We start from the raw sequence: 16,234 nt of genomic DNA on the forward strand, positions 1-16,234 counted from the left end.
AAAAATATTTATTTGGCTGCTCCAGGTCTTAGTTGTGGCATGCAGAATCTTCCATCTTCATTGCGGCCTGTGGGCTCTTCAGTTTTGACATGTGGGATCTAGTTCCCCGACCAGGGATCGAATCCAGGCCCCCTGCACTGACAGCACAGAGTCTTAGCCACTGGACCAGAGGGAAAGTCCCCAGACTGTTTAGTTTTCAAATCTCAGCTCAAATATCTTATTTATTCATTTAATGAGGGCCCATTGTGTGCCAGGCGCTGTCCTAGGGGCTTAGAATACACAAAGCGATCAAAACAGTCTCTGCCTTCATGGAGAAGTGCAGGGGGAATGGCCCAGTAATAAGAGGCATGATGAATAAGATCAAGGAGAGTTTATATTAGTGAGGGTTTGGGAGTATGTGTGTGTGTGAGTGTGTGTGTATACATGGCTTGTAATTTTTAAAAATATTTGTTTTTTCCTGCATTGGGGTTTGGTTGATCTTTGTTGTGGCTCACAGACTCTTTAGTTGTGACACCCGGGCTCAGTCCTTGTGGCGTGTGGAATCTTAGTTCCCCAACCAGAGACTGAACCCACATTCCCTGGATTGGAAGCTCGGCTTTTTAATCACTGGACCACCAGGAAAGTCCCTGGAATTTTAAGTAGGATGCCTGGGGAGGACGTCGCCAAGAAGGTAAGATCTGAGACCAGCCTTGAAGGAGATGAGGAATCTGGGTATTTACCCTGGGGGAGGATGGTGAGTCAAAGGCCCCTGGGTGGGTGGGCACAGGCTGGGTGTTTCGGGTACCGGAGTGATGAGGTGGTCAGAGACGTGGGTGGAGGCCCAGTGGGCGGGGCCTGGTGGCCGCTGGGAACCCCCGCAGAGTCCAGAGTAGAGAAGTGAAATGATTCGGCTTCCCTTTCATCAGGACTCCTGGGCTGTCGCAGGGAGGATGGACGGCAGCGGGGAGGGCAGGAGGGGGAGGACAGTGAGGAGTCCTGAACCGGCGCGGTAGCAAGGAGGTGGGGAGAAGTGGTCAGATTAGGGAATAAGTGGTATTTTTCACATGATGCTGATGGATTGGACCTGGAGTGGGAAAGTGAGTGAGTGAGTAAGTGAGGCTTTCAGGATGACTCCCAAAGATTTGAGCCTGGCCATGCCCTCAGAAGCCTCCCCAGTCCCTTCCTTCAGATCCCTGGCATCACATTTGATACACTTTTGTTATAATCCCTTGGGGCTTCCGTGGTAACTCAGCTGGTAAAGAATCTGCCTGCAATGCTGGAGACTGCTGTTCAATTTCTGGGTTGGGAAGAAACCCTGGAGGAAGGCATGGCAACTCCAGGATTATGGTCTGGAGAATCCCATGGACAGAGCAGCCCGGCAGGTTACAGTCCACAGGGTCGAAAAGAGTCGGACACGACTGAGCCATTATTCACAGCACAGCATAGTCAATTGTCTCCTTTCTGTGGCCTCAGATGCCCTTGGGAATCTGATGAAAATGATGGACTCTCTTCCTAGAAAAATACCCTTATGCATTCAACTGAATGGGTGTCCCCAGACCCCACTGCGGGCCATTCCCTAAATTATAGACCCCTGGCCAGTGTGTTGCTTGACTGAGCGCATGACAGCAGGGGCTGCCATTCACATCCCTCAGAACCGGAATGCGAGGTGGAGTTGTAAGGATCAGCCCCTGACTGAGGGTTGGGTGCAGACAAGCTGGGATCTGGCTACCCACTGGGTTGAAGTTTTTGTTAAATCCTCATTGCATAGGTAACAGCCACACAGTAAACACTTGATCAACATTTGCTAAAAGATGATGATGATAAACTTGGTACTTTACAAGGTTCTGCTGTGTTTGTAGGATGTCTGATGTGTGTGCGTGCTCAGTCATGTCCGATTCTCTGCCAATTCATGGGCTGCAGCCAGCCAGGGTTCTCTGTCCATGGGATTTTCCAGGCAAGAGTACTGGAGTGGGTTGCCATTTCCTACTCCAGGGGGAAGGCTTAAATATTAATTAATACTCACTCACTCTCACATTCCATGTTCTATAGCCTGAGAAATAAAGCCTCAGCAAAGTGAAATATGCCGTGCCAGGAAGAGAGGTGTCTGGCATCTGACCAGGGTGAGAGTTAACTGGTGGGCACTGGTCATCCTCAGCGGTTACCATCACGGAGCTGGACAATGTGGAAGCTGAGACTGGGGCCCAGGGCTCCAGGCTTCCCACATGATGGTTGGTTCCCCCACTTCCGCACAGTTCTACATTCTAGAAATTTATAATCCAGCTAAGGAATCAGTAATAAGAAGAAAGAAAAGGATCCTTAATGATTTCCACTTTTATTCTTAGAGTAAATCTGCAAGGTAGACCTTATTAACATCCCCTTTTTACAGACAAGGAAACAGAGGCTCAGAGAAGGTAAGTAGCAGAGTTCAGGGCTCCCCTCCAGGTCTCCAAATCCCCAGATAATGAGTGAGCAATAGATATAGTTAAAGGCTTACAACGTAGCACTTAATTATATACGATTTCACCCTGTATTGTGTGTAACTTAATACTAATTGCGGGGTTTCAAACTGAGCTGAAGTGAGAGGGGGTGAGAATGGCAGAGGAAGCCTTCATGGAGACTTGGGGAGCTGAGCTGGGCCTTGGAGAGGTTCTGGGGGGAGCCGCAAGGGGAAGGGAATCGAATAATTAGGGCATCGGGACAGCAGTGAGCTGGGTGGGGTGGGGCGGGGCTAAGATAGTACTATTTAAATACTGAGAACTACCCAGGTGCCAGATTCCGTGCTGCGACCTTCTTATTGTTATTGCATCCAACTCACCTTCGATCCTGAGTTGTTGTTGCTGTTTAATCACTAATTCGTGTCTATGACCCCATGCACTGTAGCCCGCCAGGCTCCTCTGTCCATGGGATTTCCCAGGCAAGCATATTGGAGTGGGTAGCCATTCCCTTCTCCAGTGGATCTTCCCAGATCAGGGATGGACCCTGTGTCTCCTACACTGGCAGGTGGATTTTTTTTTTTTTTTTTGACCACTGAGTCACCAGGGAAGCCTATGAGGGAAAGACAGATCCAACCAGACAGGTGCTATTGTTACCTCCATTTGACAGAAACAAGTAGCACTGTTGTGACTTGAAGCTGTGTCTCCCAGGTGACGCGACTGGTAAAGAACCCACCTGGCAATGTAGGAGGCGTAAGAGATGTGGGTTTGATCCCTGGATCAGGAAAATCCCCTGGAGAGGGGAATGGCAACCCCCTCCAGTATTCTTGCCTAGGAAATCCCAGGGACGGAGGAGCCTGGCAGGCTACAGTCCATAAAGTCGCAAAGAGTTGGGCTCAAGTTAGCGACTGAGCGTGCAACCCACACGGGACTCCAAAGCTCAAATTCTTCACAGCTCAAGTTCAATGCTGACCTGATTAGAGGTGGGCATATTGTGAGTAATGAGGAGTAAACAGGGCTGGTCCAGGGCCTCGCTGGCAAAGTGTGGCCCACGGGCATTGCCTGGGAGCTTGTTACAGGTGTCAGCTTGGGCCCCTGAATCAGAGCCTCGCTTTCCACACAGTCTCAGGTTATTTACACACGCATCAGCATTTGAGAAACATGGGGTTGATGAGAAGTTTTGCTGGCTCTGTGCCTGAGCTCTTCAAATCTTTCCAATGACATCTCCCTCCTGGCAGAGGCGAATAAATGTATTCCCGGAGGTGAAAACCCAGGGCAGCCCACCCCGAGCTGCGATCTCTTTGAAGTCTCATATTTCACCTAAAAATGTCATTGAATATTTCATTCCGTACCCTAATATATCAGTGGCCATTTTAATTTCTCAAAATAGTTATGTAAATTACCATGGAGTAGGATCCATGTTTCCGGAAGGCTCATGGGATGGATTTCCTTGTATCTTAAATGGGGTGGTAATAACCACTTCAAGGGTTGCCGCGAAGATCAAAGGAGAATCATGTATATGGAAATGCTGCATCAACTGTCTGCCTCGTACACACGTTGTTCTGAAAAAGGAACTGAGAATCCTCTCCAGACCCCATATCCTGCAACCTACCAGCTCTCCTGAGGTCACGGTGCTTTCCTCACAGTCAAAATGAGGCAGGACTCAGTCCAGGGAGGACCAAGGAAAGTCTCTGGGCTTCTCAGGAAGCCAGGGAAATAGGAATAGGAACACCTATTGCTAGTTTGTTTAAATTTCTTATGATTTCAGAGTATCATCCTTTCTTATTATTCTTTAGTTCCTGATTGGCCAGATTAGCTAGCCCGAAAAACCCCAGGAAAACTCGGAGGCTTCAGAGACTCAGGGTGAAAGAAAAGACGGGAATCCAGCATCCTCTCCCCAGGTGGCTCAGAGAGAGGGGAGCCTGAGAGGCAAAGTGGGGGGCAACAGGGAAAGAAGGAAGCAGACGGCCACAGCCTAGGGTCCTTCCTGCAGGAAAAGGAGTGAGAAGGGGGCTGGGCTGTCAGCGCTGGACTGGCAGGGACCCGTTTCCTTGGAATCGGAAGGAGACGGGAAGGCAGAGGGAGAAAGGCACAGACAGCTGAGATGGAGAGAGACAGCGACCATCCACGCCCAAGGCCAAGGAAGAAGGGCAGCCAGAGAAGGTGCGGGAGGGGAGGAGCCTCGTTCAGAACCTCGGAAGCTAGAGGGGGAGAACTTGAGGAACGGATGGGTGGGAACAGCTCCCCGTGGCCCCGGATCAATGGAAAAGGATGAAGTTGGAAAGAGCTATCATATTTGCTTAAGGAGGTTATGGGTCACCCTTGGGAAGAGTTCTGGTAGATTAATGGGGTGCAAGGCAGATTTTGAGAAGCTAAGAAGAGAATGATGGAAATTCTCTTTTTTTTTCTTCTCCCCGTGATAATCGTTAGGATTTTCACACAAATTGTGTTTCTATTACAAGCGTCTCACTTGCCATTTAACATTTAATCCGTCTGACTTGTGGCTAGAATGAAGCCTACACTGTCTCTTTAGTTAAGAAGTTAAGTTAGTTAAGAAGCATAGAAGATGGCAAAGCATTGTTTACAGTATGACCCTACTTTCGTTTAAAAGAATGTGTGTGTGTGTTTATAAATATGGATATATGTATGTTACAAGCAAAGAAAAGCATCTAGTGGAATATGTATCGAATCAGAGTGGAGGTTTTACTGGTGTTACGTATGTCGCTGCATTCATTTGTTTTTGGCTGCGCTGGGTCTTCGTTGCTGCTTGTGGGATTTCTCTAGTTCCCTCGAATGGGGGCTGCTCTTGGCTGGGGTGTACGAGCTTCTCCCTGCGGTGGCTTCTCTTGTTGCGGAGCACAGGCTCTAGGTTTATGGGCTTCAGGGGCTGTGGCACACGGGCTTGGTTACTCCTGGACATGTGAACTCTTCCCAGACCAGGGATTGAACCCGTGACCCCTGTATCGCCAGGCAGATTCTTATCCACCTCACCACTAGGGAGGTCCGTATGTCACTTTTAATATTTATAGTTTATTATACATTTACTATCCCCCCATAGGGCTGTAAAAATCTTTAATAGAGATAATCTTTATCTCTAATGATCAGGCCATGGTAACGACTTATATAATTCTATTGGCTGCAAATGACAGAAACTCAGTTGAAACAAAATAACATTAGGGTCATAGCTAAGTTGTCCAGACACTTCTTCAGGCACGGGTGGATCCAGGGGCTCAAATTATGTCATTAGGACTCTCGGTCTTTGCATCGCTGGGATCTGCTGTCTTCTTTCTTGACTTCGTTCTCAGGCATTGCCAAGCCTGCATCTCGTTACCTTAGCACCCGAGTGGAAAGAGAGTAGCTTTTCCCCAGGAGTATCAGTAAAGTCCTTGGGCTGACTTTCAAGGGCAAGGCTCAGGCTGAGGCTCATCCCCTGACCAGTGGATCCTGCGGCCAGGGGAAGTACTGTGTTGATGGGCGAGACCAAGGTCAAGGTATGTGACCCGAGTGCAGACCAAAGGAACTTTCAAGGGCATCTAAGGAAGCCAGCGAACTGGGAAAAGGGACTGAACAGTTCCCCCAAAGAAATCCAGAGTTCTGTGACCAGAAGGGGAAGCAGAAAACCACGAACATCTGCTTCAAAGGAATCTTCACTCTCTGTATTGTATATTTTTGTAATGACTGAGTTGTTTATAATCATGCATTTCTTTCACAGTGGCAAGAAAAAAAAAATGAGATTTCTCTCTCAAACAACTGATTTGGGTTCCATCTGGTTAGGGCAATAGAGATCACCAAATCACGAGCATGGAGAAAACAGTAAAGCCCAAATCTTCTCAGAGTCCTTGATTTTATTAGGGCATGGGAGGAATGAACAGTGAGGCTGGGGAATCAAATCACCCTTCTCCTTTTCGTAGACTGTTAGTTGCATATGTTCTAGATCCACTGGGCCGTCAGACAGTCTCTGGGGCTCTGGGTCGCCAGGGTGATGCGCCCAGGGAGCCGGGCCTTCGTCAAGGTCAGCCTCTGCCTCTCGGCCTCCCGTGGGGCGTGTGCTGTACCTGGGCCTCAGTAAACGCTCCCCTGCATTCCGACATCACACCGCTCTGTTTCTTCATTTCAGGGTTACACTAAGGACATGGTGACAGACTTTGATGAGAAGCACGATGAGTATTTAATATTGCTCCAGCAGAGGAACCGGTAAGATGCAGCCGCCCGACAGCAGCCCTGATATTAACCAAATCAAAAGCCTATTTAGAGTTATTAACAGCGTGCAGGCTCGGTTTCACATCGGAACAGGCTGCAGTCGCCCTCCACGCAGAGGCTTGGAATAATATCTGCCATCCCAGTTCCTATTTCTCCATTCATTGATTTAATCGCATCTTTGGATTGAGCTGTAGCAAACCGTTGGACGTGTGGGGCCCGCTTCTCGTCTCCGTGCCTCTGTTCTGGGAGAAGCTGGGTTTGTTAAGAAAAGCTAGAATTTGGCAGGGCCGGTGTGTGAATAACCTAGTCTGTGATCTCACAGGCTTTGAAGGTCCCCGGAAATCTGAGCCTATAATCATGCCTTGTTATGTAAAGGGGGAGTCCTTTTACACTTGTGTTTGAAGTTGGTCAATGTCGTTTAAAGCTGTCAGTCCTGATTTGACTCTGGAGTGCCGGTTCTCATAAAAAACCTGCAGCCCGATGCCATGTGTACTGAGGTCAAAGCTTGTGGTCTGGCTGGAGAGTATTATGTTCTCCAGGCCTTTGCAAGGCTGTGCAAGTTCACCTGCAGTTCATTGTGGTTTGTCTTCAGGCCCTGGAACCTTGGGGAAAGCTGGGTTTGCAAACTTTGATGCTAGGAGGGGTCAGGCAGTGAGTGAAGCTAGCTCGGTGGGGACAGTGGGTGCCTGGAACTCTCACGGGCCCAGGGGTTCATATCCTCCAAGAAGACAGGAGACACTGAAAATCTGGACTTGTGTGGTGAAATATCCTGAGTTTTAAAATGTTGGTGTGTACATGCTAAGAAGCTTCAGTTGTGTCCAGCTCTTTGCGACCCTGTGGATTGTAGACTGCCAGGCTCCCCTGTCCATGGGATTCTCCAGGCAAGAAAAATGGAGTGGGTTGCCATGCCCCCCTCCAGGGGATCTTCCTGATCCAGGGATCGAACCTGCATCTCTTGGGTCTCTTGCATTGGCAGGCAGATTCTTTACCCCTAGCACCACCTGGAAACCCCTACAAGATGTTGGTAATGAATTCAAATCAAAGCGCAAGACAGACAGAAGGATACTACAGCTCCACATCCCCCAGATCTGCAGGAGCGGGAAGGACAGGGGAACTTATTTGGGACTTTGTGCTTTGGGGCTGGCTGTGCTTGGGGTCTTGTAGGCAAGAGTCTGGGGGTTGTTATTCTGAATATGAATTCAGCCCTTGTCTGGTGGGCTGGATTCCGAGTACTTGTCAGCTGGGGCCCTGGAGGCATGTTGCACGGGGAAAGCTTTTAATGTACAGGATTGCCCCATGTGTTGTAGGAGTTTAGCGTCCCTGCCTACCTGTCCTCTTACTAAATGTCACTAAGACCTCCAGTATCTATGACGACGAGACCTGCCCCCATTCCAGATGCCTGCAAGCAAGGCAATCCTGCCCCCAGTAGAGCACCTTTGAATAGATAAACTCTCCAAGACCAGCCAGAAATGCCAGGCAACATCCCATGTGCCCAGCTGCTCTGTGCTCATCTCCCTCCGTCCCAGGGGCAACCTCAAGCCCAGGCTTGCGCTGATTAGACCAATGTGGGTTTTTATCATCCTTAATGCCGGGGCACAGAATGTTTTTATTCAGTTTCTGGCAGGCTGGATGGTGCCACCGAACACCTGGGTGATCATTGAATCGTATACACGTGACTTGTCTGGGAGGAGAGTGTCATAGTTCCTCATGAGCAAATGGCTTCTCATTAATCGAGGGATCAATACGTGTGTGATCAAAGAGGCGCCGGCCAATAGCATAGCTGAGAAGAGCTAGAGAGGAGGTCGCAGCACAAAGGCAATAAAAAAATATGTCAGAATGAAGCTGCCATAAGATTTGGGAGATGAGTTTGTCACCGAGAGGGAGCTGGCTTGATGACAGGGAATTAGAAGGTAAAGCTAGAAACGCCTCCAAATGGAGACATATGCAGAGTGGGAGTGCCCTGGAGCTGGCCTCAGATCAAGCCTGAAGAGGCACCTTTGCTGAAGTGCCAGCTGTGTGGCAGGCAGCTTGCCCCCATCCTCTCGTTTTATCCACACACTGCCCGATAAGGCAGTTATTTCACCAGTTTTACAGATGAGGAAGTGGAGACCAGGACAGCAAGCATTTGCCCAGTGTCATGCACCCAGGAAGTGGTGGAGCTGGGCCCTACATTTTTTTTTTTTTTTCAGCCGTGCCACGCAGCATGTGGGATCTTAGTTCCCAGACCAGGGATTGAATCTGCGCCTCCTGTGGTGGAAATACAGAGTCCTAACCACTGGACCACCAGCAAAGTCTCCGTACTTTCTTATTTACGTTTTGTTTGACGCTGTCATCAGTAATCCAGGGGAGAGAAATCTGCCAGGGTTGCCAGTGGCTCTAAGTTCACTATGGAGGGGTTTTGTAGGGGTAAACTGAAATTGAGTTGGAAATCTACTTATAAGACTGGGTAGAGTGGGAAGGAGGTTCAAGAGGGAGGGTACATATACACGTGTATATAGATCTATACATATAGATACGTACACATACAGCTGATTCACTTTGCAGCACAGGAGAAACTCAGACAATATTGTAAAGCAATTATACACCAATTTAAAAAACAACTAGGTTGAAAACCAGCCTCTGAGCCTTTTTAAAACTTTTTTTTTTCTACATGGACCATTTTTAAAGTCTTTACTGAATTTGTTACAACGCTGCTTCTGCTTTTTGTTTTGGTTTTTTGACCACAAGGCATGTGGGATCTTAACTCTTCAACCAGCGATCAAACCCTCACCCCCTGCATTGGAAGGTGAAATTGTGACTACTGGACCACCAGGGAAATCCCAGCCTCTGAACTTCATATTGGGCACAGAAGGAGGTGAAAACCCAGTCTGCATACTGGGTTGCCTGTGACCCAAGAAGGGGGTGTGTAATCACTGGGCTGAGTTCTTAGAGACCTGTCTGGAACACAGCTACCCACAAAATGCTGATCAGGTTTTTCTTTTATTCTTTCAGCAGGATTCCACTGAGTACCTCCTCAGTACCTGCCACTAGTACTAAGGAGAACATTGCAATGAGGGAGACACAGGCAGCCTTAGTCAGTGCTCCTCTGCTCTAAGGGACAGGAACCCAGAGTAAATTACTTTAAACAGTGAAACTTATTGCCTTGCAAAATAAAAATCTGGGATGATATGCGGGCTTCAGGCATAGTTGGATCCAGGTACTCAAAGTGGGTCACTGCAATCAGTCACTCTCCATCTCTCAGTTCTGTTTTCTCACCTTGGAACCACCTCACAAAGGTACCTCCCTCAGAGAGGCCAAGGCAGTCCCCGGAAACCCACTGACATCCTACCTCTAGAGGAAGAAAACACATCTTTCTTAATAGTTCCAGCCCATCCTCACTCAAAAGTCCTGAGTTTCCATCCATGAGCCAACCACCGCCCTGAGCCTGGTGGGGTGGCAGAGTCTGCCTGGCCCCTCCTGGGCCACCCCATGAAGCTGGGCAAGGGTGTGAGTCTCGCTCAAACCACGTGGAGTAAGGGGAGGAAGGGGGCAGTTCTCAAGGAGAATCTGAGCTGTGTTTGGAAGATGGGGGTGAGTGACTGGACAGGTGAAAAGGACAGGTGTCTGGCACACAGCCCTGGCCTTCGAGGAACTCCCTCCAGGTGAGCACAAGGCTACCCAGGACTGGGCCAGAAGGGGCAGAGAGTGACCGTGAGCTCCAGGAGAGGACCAGGGAGGGTGGGGGGATGCGGCAGCTCTTGTTGACCCGCGCACAACCCTCGCCCAGAGGATGCTTAGTGATTCTGCTCACTCGGCGTCCTCATGAAAGATGTAATCATGCCTAACAGGACCCACGAAAAAGCAGCCCAAATCATCAAAGGGCTGAGACAGGAGGAACAGTCAAGAGCTAACGGCCGAGCGGGGCTGTAATATACATGCTAGAGGGCGGCAGGTCTAAGATCTAAGAAGCCAGCAATGGTATTGTTTTTTTTTTAAAAAAAAGGTTGTTTGAGGGAAACTTACAGGAAAATATACCCAATTGAGAGGTGAACCCACTGCCCCATGAGAAGATTTAGGCAGAAGGAAGAAAGGGGAGAACCAGCTCTGAGGGGGTCTTGCACAGACCAATCTCTGAGCTGGAGCTTCATCTGGCATCCCCTTCCATCCTCATGAGCTTAGACATCCTGGGTCTCATTTTACAGAAGAAGAGACAGGCCCCGGAGGTGTAGGGACTTGCCCATGAAAGCTGGGAAATGGCAGAGCCCCCAGCACGGAGCTCGGTCCTCTGCACCACGCCACCTCCGCCCACACGGATGGGGGCTGGTGACTTCCTAGAGGACAAATACTGGAGCTTGTGAGCCACTAGGTTCCAGGAGGAACAGCAGGCTCCTTGCACCGCTGTCCCCTGTCTCTCCATCCTTCAAGGCTTCATTCAAATGCCACTGCCTCCAAAAAGCCCTGCCTGGGAGCCACTGCTTCTCCTCTGCACTCTCCTTGTATGGAGCTCTGTGGCGTGATGCCTAGTGAGGAGACAAGAAACGGCAGGATGACGTGTCAGGGAGATGAGCTCTGGAGCCTCATGGACCAGAATTTAAATCCCAGCCACTTCCTCGACTCTCTGACCTTGACAAGTACATCTATAAAACAGGCCAATGCCAGGATCTTAATTCCTGGGCCAGTGAAGGATTGAGCAGGACAAGGTGTTTGAGGGTCTGCAGTAAGCCCACCCATCCAAGTATGCGTTCTCCATCATCATCATCATCTTTTTGGTGATAAGTATGTCTTCTTGAAAGTGAGCTGAGGGACTTCTCTGGGTGTTGCAGCGGCTGGGACTCCGCACTCCCAGTGCAGGGGGCCTGGGTTCGATCCCTGGTTCGGGAACTAGATTCCACATGCCACAACTAAGACCTGGCACAGCCAAATTAAAAAAAAAAGTGAGCGGACATCCAGATAATCCTTGGATGCCTGACACTTAGAGAGCCCCTCAGCTGACCCCGGGGTTTCCTGAGGTCCAAAGGAGGCACGTGGCCAGCCCACAGTCACACAGCAGCAAGGCGTCTATAGACCAAGACAGCTGTTATAAGCCTGGTCACGAGCAGACCTGTGAGCAACGCGCTCCCTGCCCTTGGAGCTCAGCTAAGTCCTCTCCTCACCTGAACCCCTGCTTGTGCCCCGACCACCCATGTCAAGCATCTCACGTCCCCCGTCACAGCCCCTTGTGCCACCCTGTGCTCTAACTCAGTGTTTCCACTTCGTCTTCTGTACAAAAGAGCTCTCTGCACAAGTGCCCCCGAAGGTCATCACGAGATAAGCAGAAACGATGCCTGCGACATGGTTAGATACCCGGGGGCTGGATTAGAATGCACATCCATGCCTTCTCTCTCCTGCTAGACCTTGAGTTCCAGAAATAGGTTCTGAGAGTATTCCTCACCTTTCCTTGCCCTCAGTACAGACCCCACACCCGGGGTGGGGGGCATGAAGGGAGAATGAACAGGCACGCAGATACTACACTGCAGTGTGAGGCAGGGAGACTCGTGACATGAAACGTACAGAATCTATAAGTCAGTGGTCCCAAACCCACTTTGGCACCAGGGACTGGTTATGTGGAAGATGATTTTTCCGTGGGCCAGGTGAGGGGGATGGTCTCAGGGTGGTTCAAACACATTACACATATTGTGCTCTTTATTTCTATTATCATTCCATCAGCTCTATCCTCAGATCATCAGGCGTTAGGTCCCAGAGGCTGGGGACCCCTGAGCAAGTGCCTGGAGGCTCCATCTCCATCAGGGCAGGGGACTGAATCTGATTTTCCTGAATCCTGGACACCAAGGGCAGTTTTTTATGCAAAGTAGGCTATCCATTAAAAAAAAAAACACCCACTTTTCTTCGATGCCACGTGGGTATTCCTGATGCACTCAGCTGCAGTAGAGGAGTTCCTCTAGTGAGTCTTTTCACAGTCTGACTAATTATCTCCTCGTTTATCAGTTTCATAAATCCACATTTTCATAAATCAGTCTGCTTAAAGAGAAACCCACGTGGAGCACCAGCCACAGAGCTTGGGTAGCAGGATGCCACGGCGACCATTCAGGAAGTATCAGGAGAAAAGGTGGTCTCTGAAAGGAAGTTGAGGCAGGCGCTGCCTGGCCAGGTGGTCAGATTTTTGCACCTGCCGACCATCTCAGGGTCTCGCAGGGCCTGGGTTCCCTGCTCTCCCTCCCCGGGGATCACTGGTATCCACTGCGTCCTTTGATTGTTTGCGCCAGAGAGCGCAGCTACTGCCGTGTTTGGAAACTGTCTCTTAGTTACTTGTGTTTTCCTTCTGTTTTATGCTGTTGCCCAACAATCAGGCATCTCCCAGGCTTCAGAGGCTGGCAAGAGATAAGCAGTCTGTAATGAATGTTCCTGCCACGATTGCCGAAAAGATGGATGTATCAACCGCCAAAGAAACATTTAAAAAAGCAAACAAAGAAATCACCCACAGTGCCACCACCCTCCCTCAACAGCTGATTTAATTTTCACATTTATCACCTTCCACTCTGGGTCCCACAAACACACTTTTTTCCAACTTTGCGCTTATCGGCTAGGTACTGTTTTTATCCTGCCTTCTCCCCCCATCTCTGAACAGATCACAAACATCCCCCGTGTTTCGACAGAATCTTCATAATTATAATAGCTACAAGAGATCTCCTTTTCCACTACCCTAGTGTGGGACATTCCGGTCGCTCTTGTGGTTTTGTTAGGACTGAATGCCGACCATTGTTCCTGATCAGAAACTATTTGCTGACTGAGCGAAGACCAAGTGCATCGCATGTTCTGTTTCCAGCCATGTCTAAGCTTGTCAGTTTCAGCTTGCTAGCTCTTGAAGTTGTCTTTGTTGTGGCGAAGATTCTGGAGCCACACTGCTTCAATTTGCATCCCAGCCTCACTGCCATACTAGCTGTGTGACCTCGGGCAAGTTACTTAACCTCTCTGTGCTCCAGTTTCCTTATCTATTAAATGAGGTTAAGAAAATTAATGACCCCATAGGGTTGTTGTACAGATTAAAGTCTTAATACAGTCAATCCTTATTCCACATTTGCAGATTTATCCACCCACTACAATATATTTGTAGCCCCTGAATCCACACTTCCAGTGCTTTTTAACAATCGGATACTGTGTGTGCATGCTCAGTAGCGTCTGACTCTGTGACCTCACGGACTGTAGCCCACCAGATTCCTCTGTCCATGGGATCTCCCAGGCAAGAATACTGGAACGGGTTGTCATTTCTTCCTCCAGGGGATCTTCCTGACCCAGGGATCAAACCCACATCTCCCGCATCTCTGCGTTGGCAGGTGAATTATCACTGTGCTGCCCGGGAAGCCCTTACCTTATACAGTAAAGTGTCCTTTTTCTGTTTTACTTAGTGTCCTGTTTTTTATATTTTTGTGTTTTTCAGCGGTGACTTCCCTGTTTAAACTGGTCCCTGGTATAAGGTTTAAGTGCAGCTGTCCCACATTCTTAAGCCCAAGAAGGCTATGATGTCTCTTGTGGAGAAAATACACGTGTTAGTTAAGCTTCATTCAGTCATGAGTTGGAGTGCTGCCGGCATGAGTTCAGTGATACTGTATTAAGTATCAATATATATTAAATACTGGAGTGGGTAACCTTTCCCTTCTCCAGGGGATCTTTCCAACCCAGGGATCGAACCCAGGTCTCCTGCATTGCAGGCAGTTTTTTTTTACCAGCTGAGCCACAAGAGCAGCCCAATATATTAAATAAGGTGCCTTTAAACGGAAACACACATAAAGCAAGGTTTTATTTTGATCAGTTGATGAACACGTTGTGACCAGAGGCTCACAGGAACCAAATCCTGTATTTTGCCCTAGAAACAGTGGTTAAGTATTCACAAATTCAGTGTTTGCCTCAACTTTATAGAACTTATCTCAAACAATGGGAGTTGGCTCTAATTTAGAGGGGCTTCCCAGGTGGCGCTAGAGGTAAAGAACCCACCTGCCAATGCAGGCGATGTAAGAGATTCTGGTTCATTCCGTCTCTGGGTCAGGAAGACCCCTTGGAGAAGGGCACGGCAACCCACTCCGGTATTTATGCCTGGAGAATCCCATGGACAGAGGCGCCTGGCAGACAAAAGTCCATAGGGTCACAAAGAGTCAGACACGACTGACGTGACTAAGCCCACACTGCACACAAAGCGTTTAGAACAGAGTTTGGCTTTCTACCTTTTATGGTTTTACCATTACTATTATATTTAAAAATATCTCTTTACTGGGTTGTGTCGGGGCATAGTTGCAACAGATAGGCTTCTCTAGTTGTAGTGTGCAGACTCTAGAGCACACGGGCTCAGTCGTTGTGTGGCCAGGAGGCTTAGTTGCTCCGTGGCATGTGGGATCTTAGACCAGGGATCAAACCTGTGTTCCCTGCATTGGAAGTCGGATCCTTATCCAGTGGACTATCAGGGAAATCCCACTATTGTTTTTAAAAATTTACATTTTGCTGCTTTGGTAAGAACTTATTTAATCACTGAAGAGGATCCACTTTTTAATTTTTTTTTTGCCACCATGGTTGTTTGTATTTCTCCTTCTGCGAAAAGAAATCTAGTTGGTGTAGGAGTGTGTGCAGGCATTTGTAAAGGCTCTGAAGGGTTTGATGTCAGATGGGAGCAATTCCGAAATGGGCATTGGGCACTGTCTATGGCAGGGACCATCAGGAGTGGGGAAAGGACAAAGCCAAAGTGTGAGGTTGGGCTCTGGAGAAAGATGAACAAGGAACCTGGCCACACTCATGCCAAGCCCCTTTCAGGCAAAGGGTTTGATCATCACATCATTAATCTTGAACAAAGCCTGCACTGGTATATTTTTAAACTGCATCTGAATGTAAAATGATGACATTTGGGATATCAGGGGTGTTGGAGAACACATTTATGTCTTGAAGCCAAAAATCAGTCTGCCTGGCGTGATGGCAGCTGTTTTCTAATGTGAGGATGTGTTTCGTGAAATCTCTCACAGAGGCTTAGACCACATTTTGTTCCACGTGGAACAAAGTGCTGCTGTCCACCAAGGGGAGGTGCGTGACATTGGGCTCACCCCAGGAAACCCAGGCCGTGTGCAGCAGCATGCACACACCTGCTTTTGCCCCTGTGCCACCATGGGGCAAGGGTGGTACCCGGGTTTTGGCTGAAGTACCTTTGAGCCTCAGAATGAAAGCAGAGCCCGCGGAGCCTCCCCCTCCCTGCTCCTCCATGTGCGTAATGGGCCTCTTAGGGCTGTTTATAGAGGAACAGCTGGGCGCCTGCCACCCAGCCTCTGATTAGAAACGCTTGCCTGTCAGAGCGGCAGGTCCCTCCCCACACGGGGGTGGGCGATGGCTCAGGCTCCTCGGATGAGACGCTGGTGATCGTTTCTCTTCTAGGATATTAAAGCATCTGAAAACCAAGGACCCCGTGCAGTTAAGGCTGGAGCACCTGGAACAGGGCTTCTCAGTCTACGTCAACGGGGCCAACTCTGAACTGAAGACGTCCCCTCGGAAAGCCGTCCACTCCGACTTTTCCAGAAGCGCCTCCCACACCGAGGGGACTCATGGTGAGCACAGTACTGCCAGGTCAGCACCAGCTCTGCTGACAAATGAGGGACGATGGAGCCACATCCCAC

General features: G+C 49.1%; 1 protein-coding gene across 1 annotated transcript in view; it reads left to right on the forward strand.

Moving 5' to 3' along the window:
• KIAA0556 (KIAA0556 ortholog) overlaps window positions 1-16,234 on the forward strand; it is a 229,590-nt gene that overhangs the window by 54,324 nt on the left and 159,032 nt on the right. The window contains exons 3-4 of the mRNA XM_010837427.1: window positions 6,529-6,605; window positions 15,996-16,165. Of these exons, the coding sequence (XP_010835729.1) occupies window positions 6,529-6,605; window positions 15,996-16,165 (247 nt within the window). The remainder of the gene's footprint in view (window positions 1-6,528; window positions 6,606-15,995; window positions 16,166-16,234) is intronic.

Source organism: Bison bison, unplaced genomic scaffold (assembly GCF_000754665.1).
Source record: "Bison bison bison isolate TAMUID 2011002044 unplaced genomic scaffold, Bison_UMD1.0 scf7180017864072, whole genome shotgun sequence".
Lineage (NCBI taxonomy): Eukaryota > Metazoa > Chordata > Mammalia > Artiodactyla > Bovidae > Bison > Bison bison.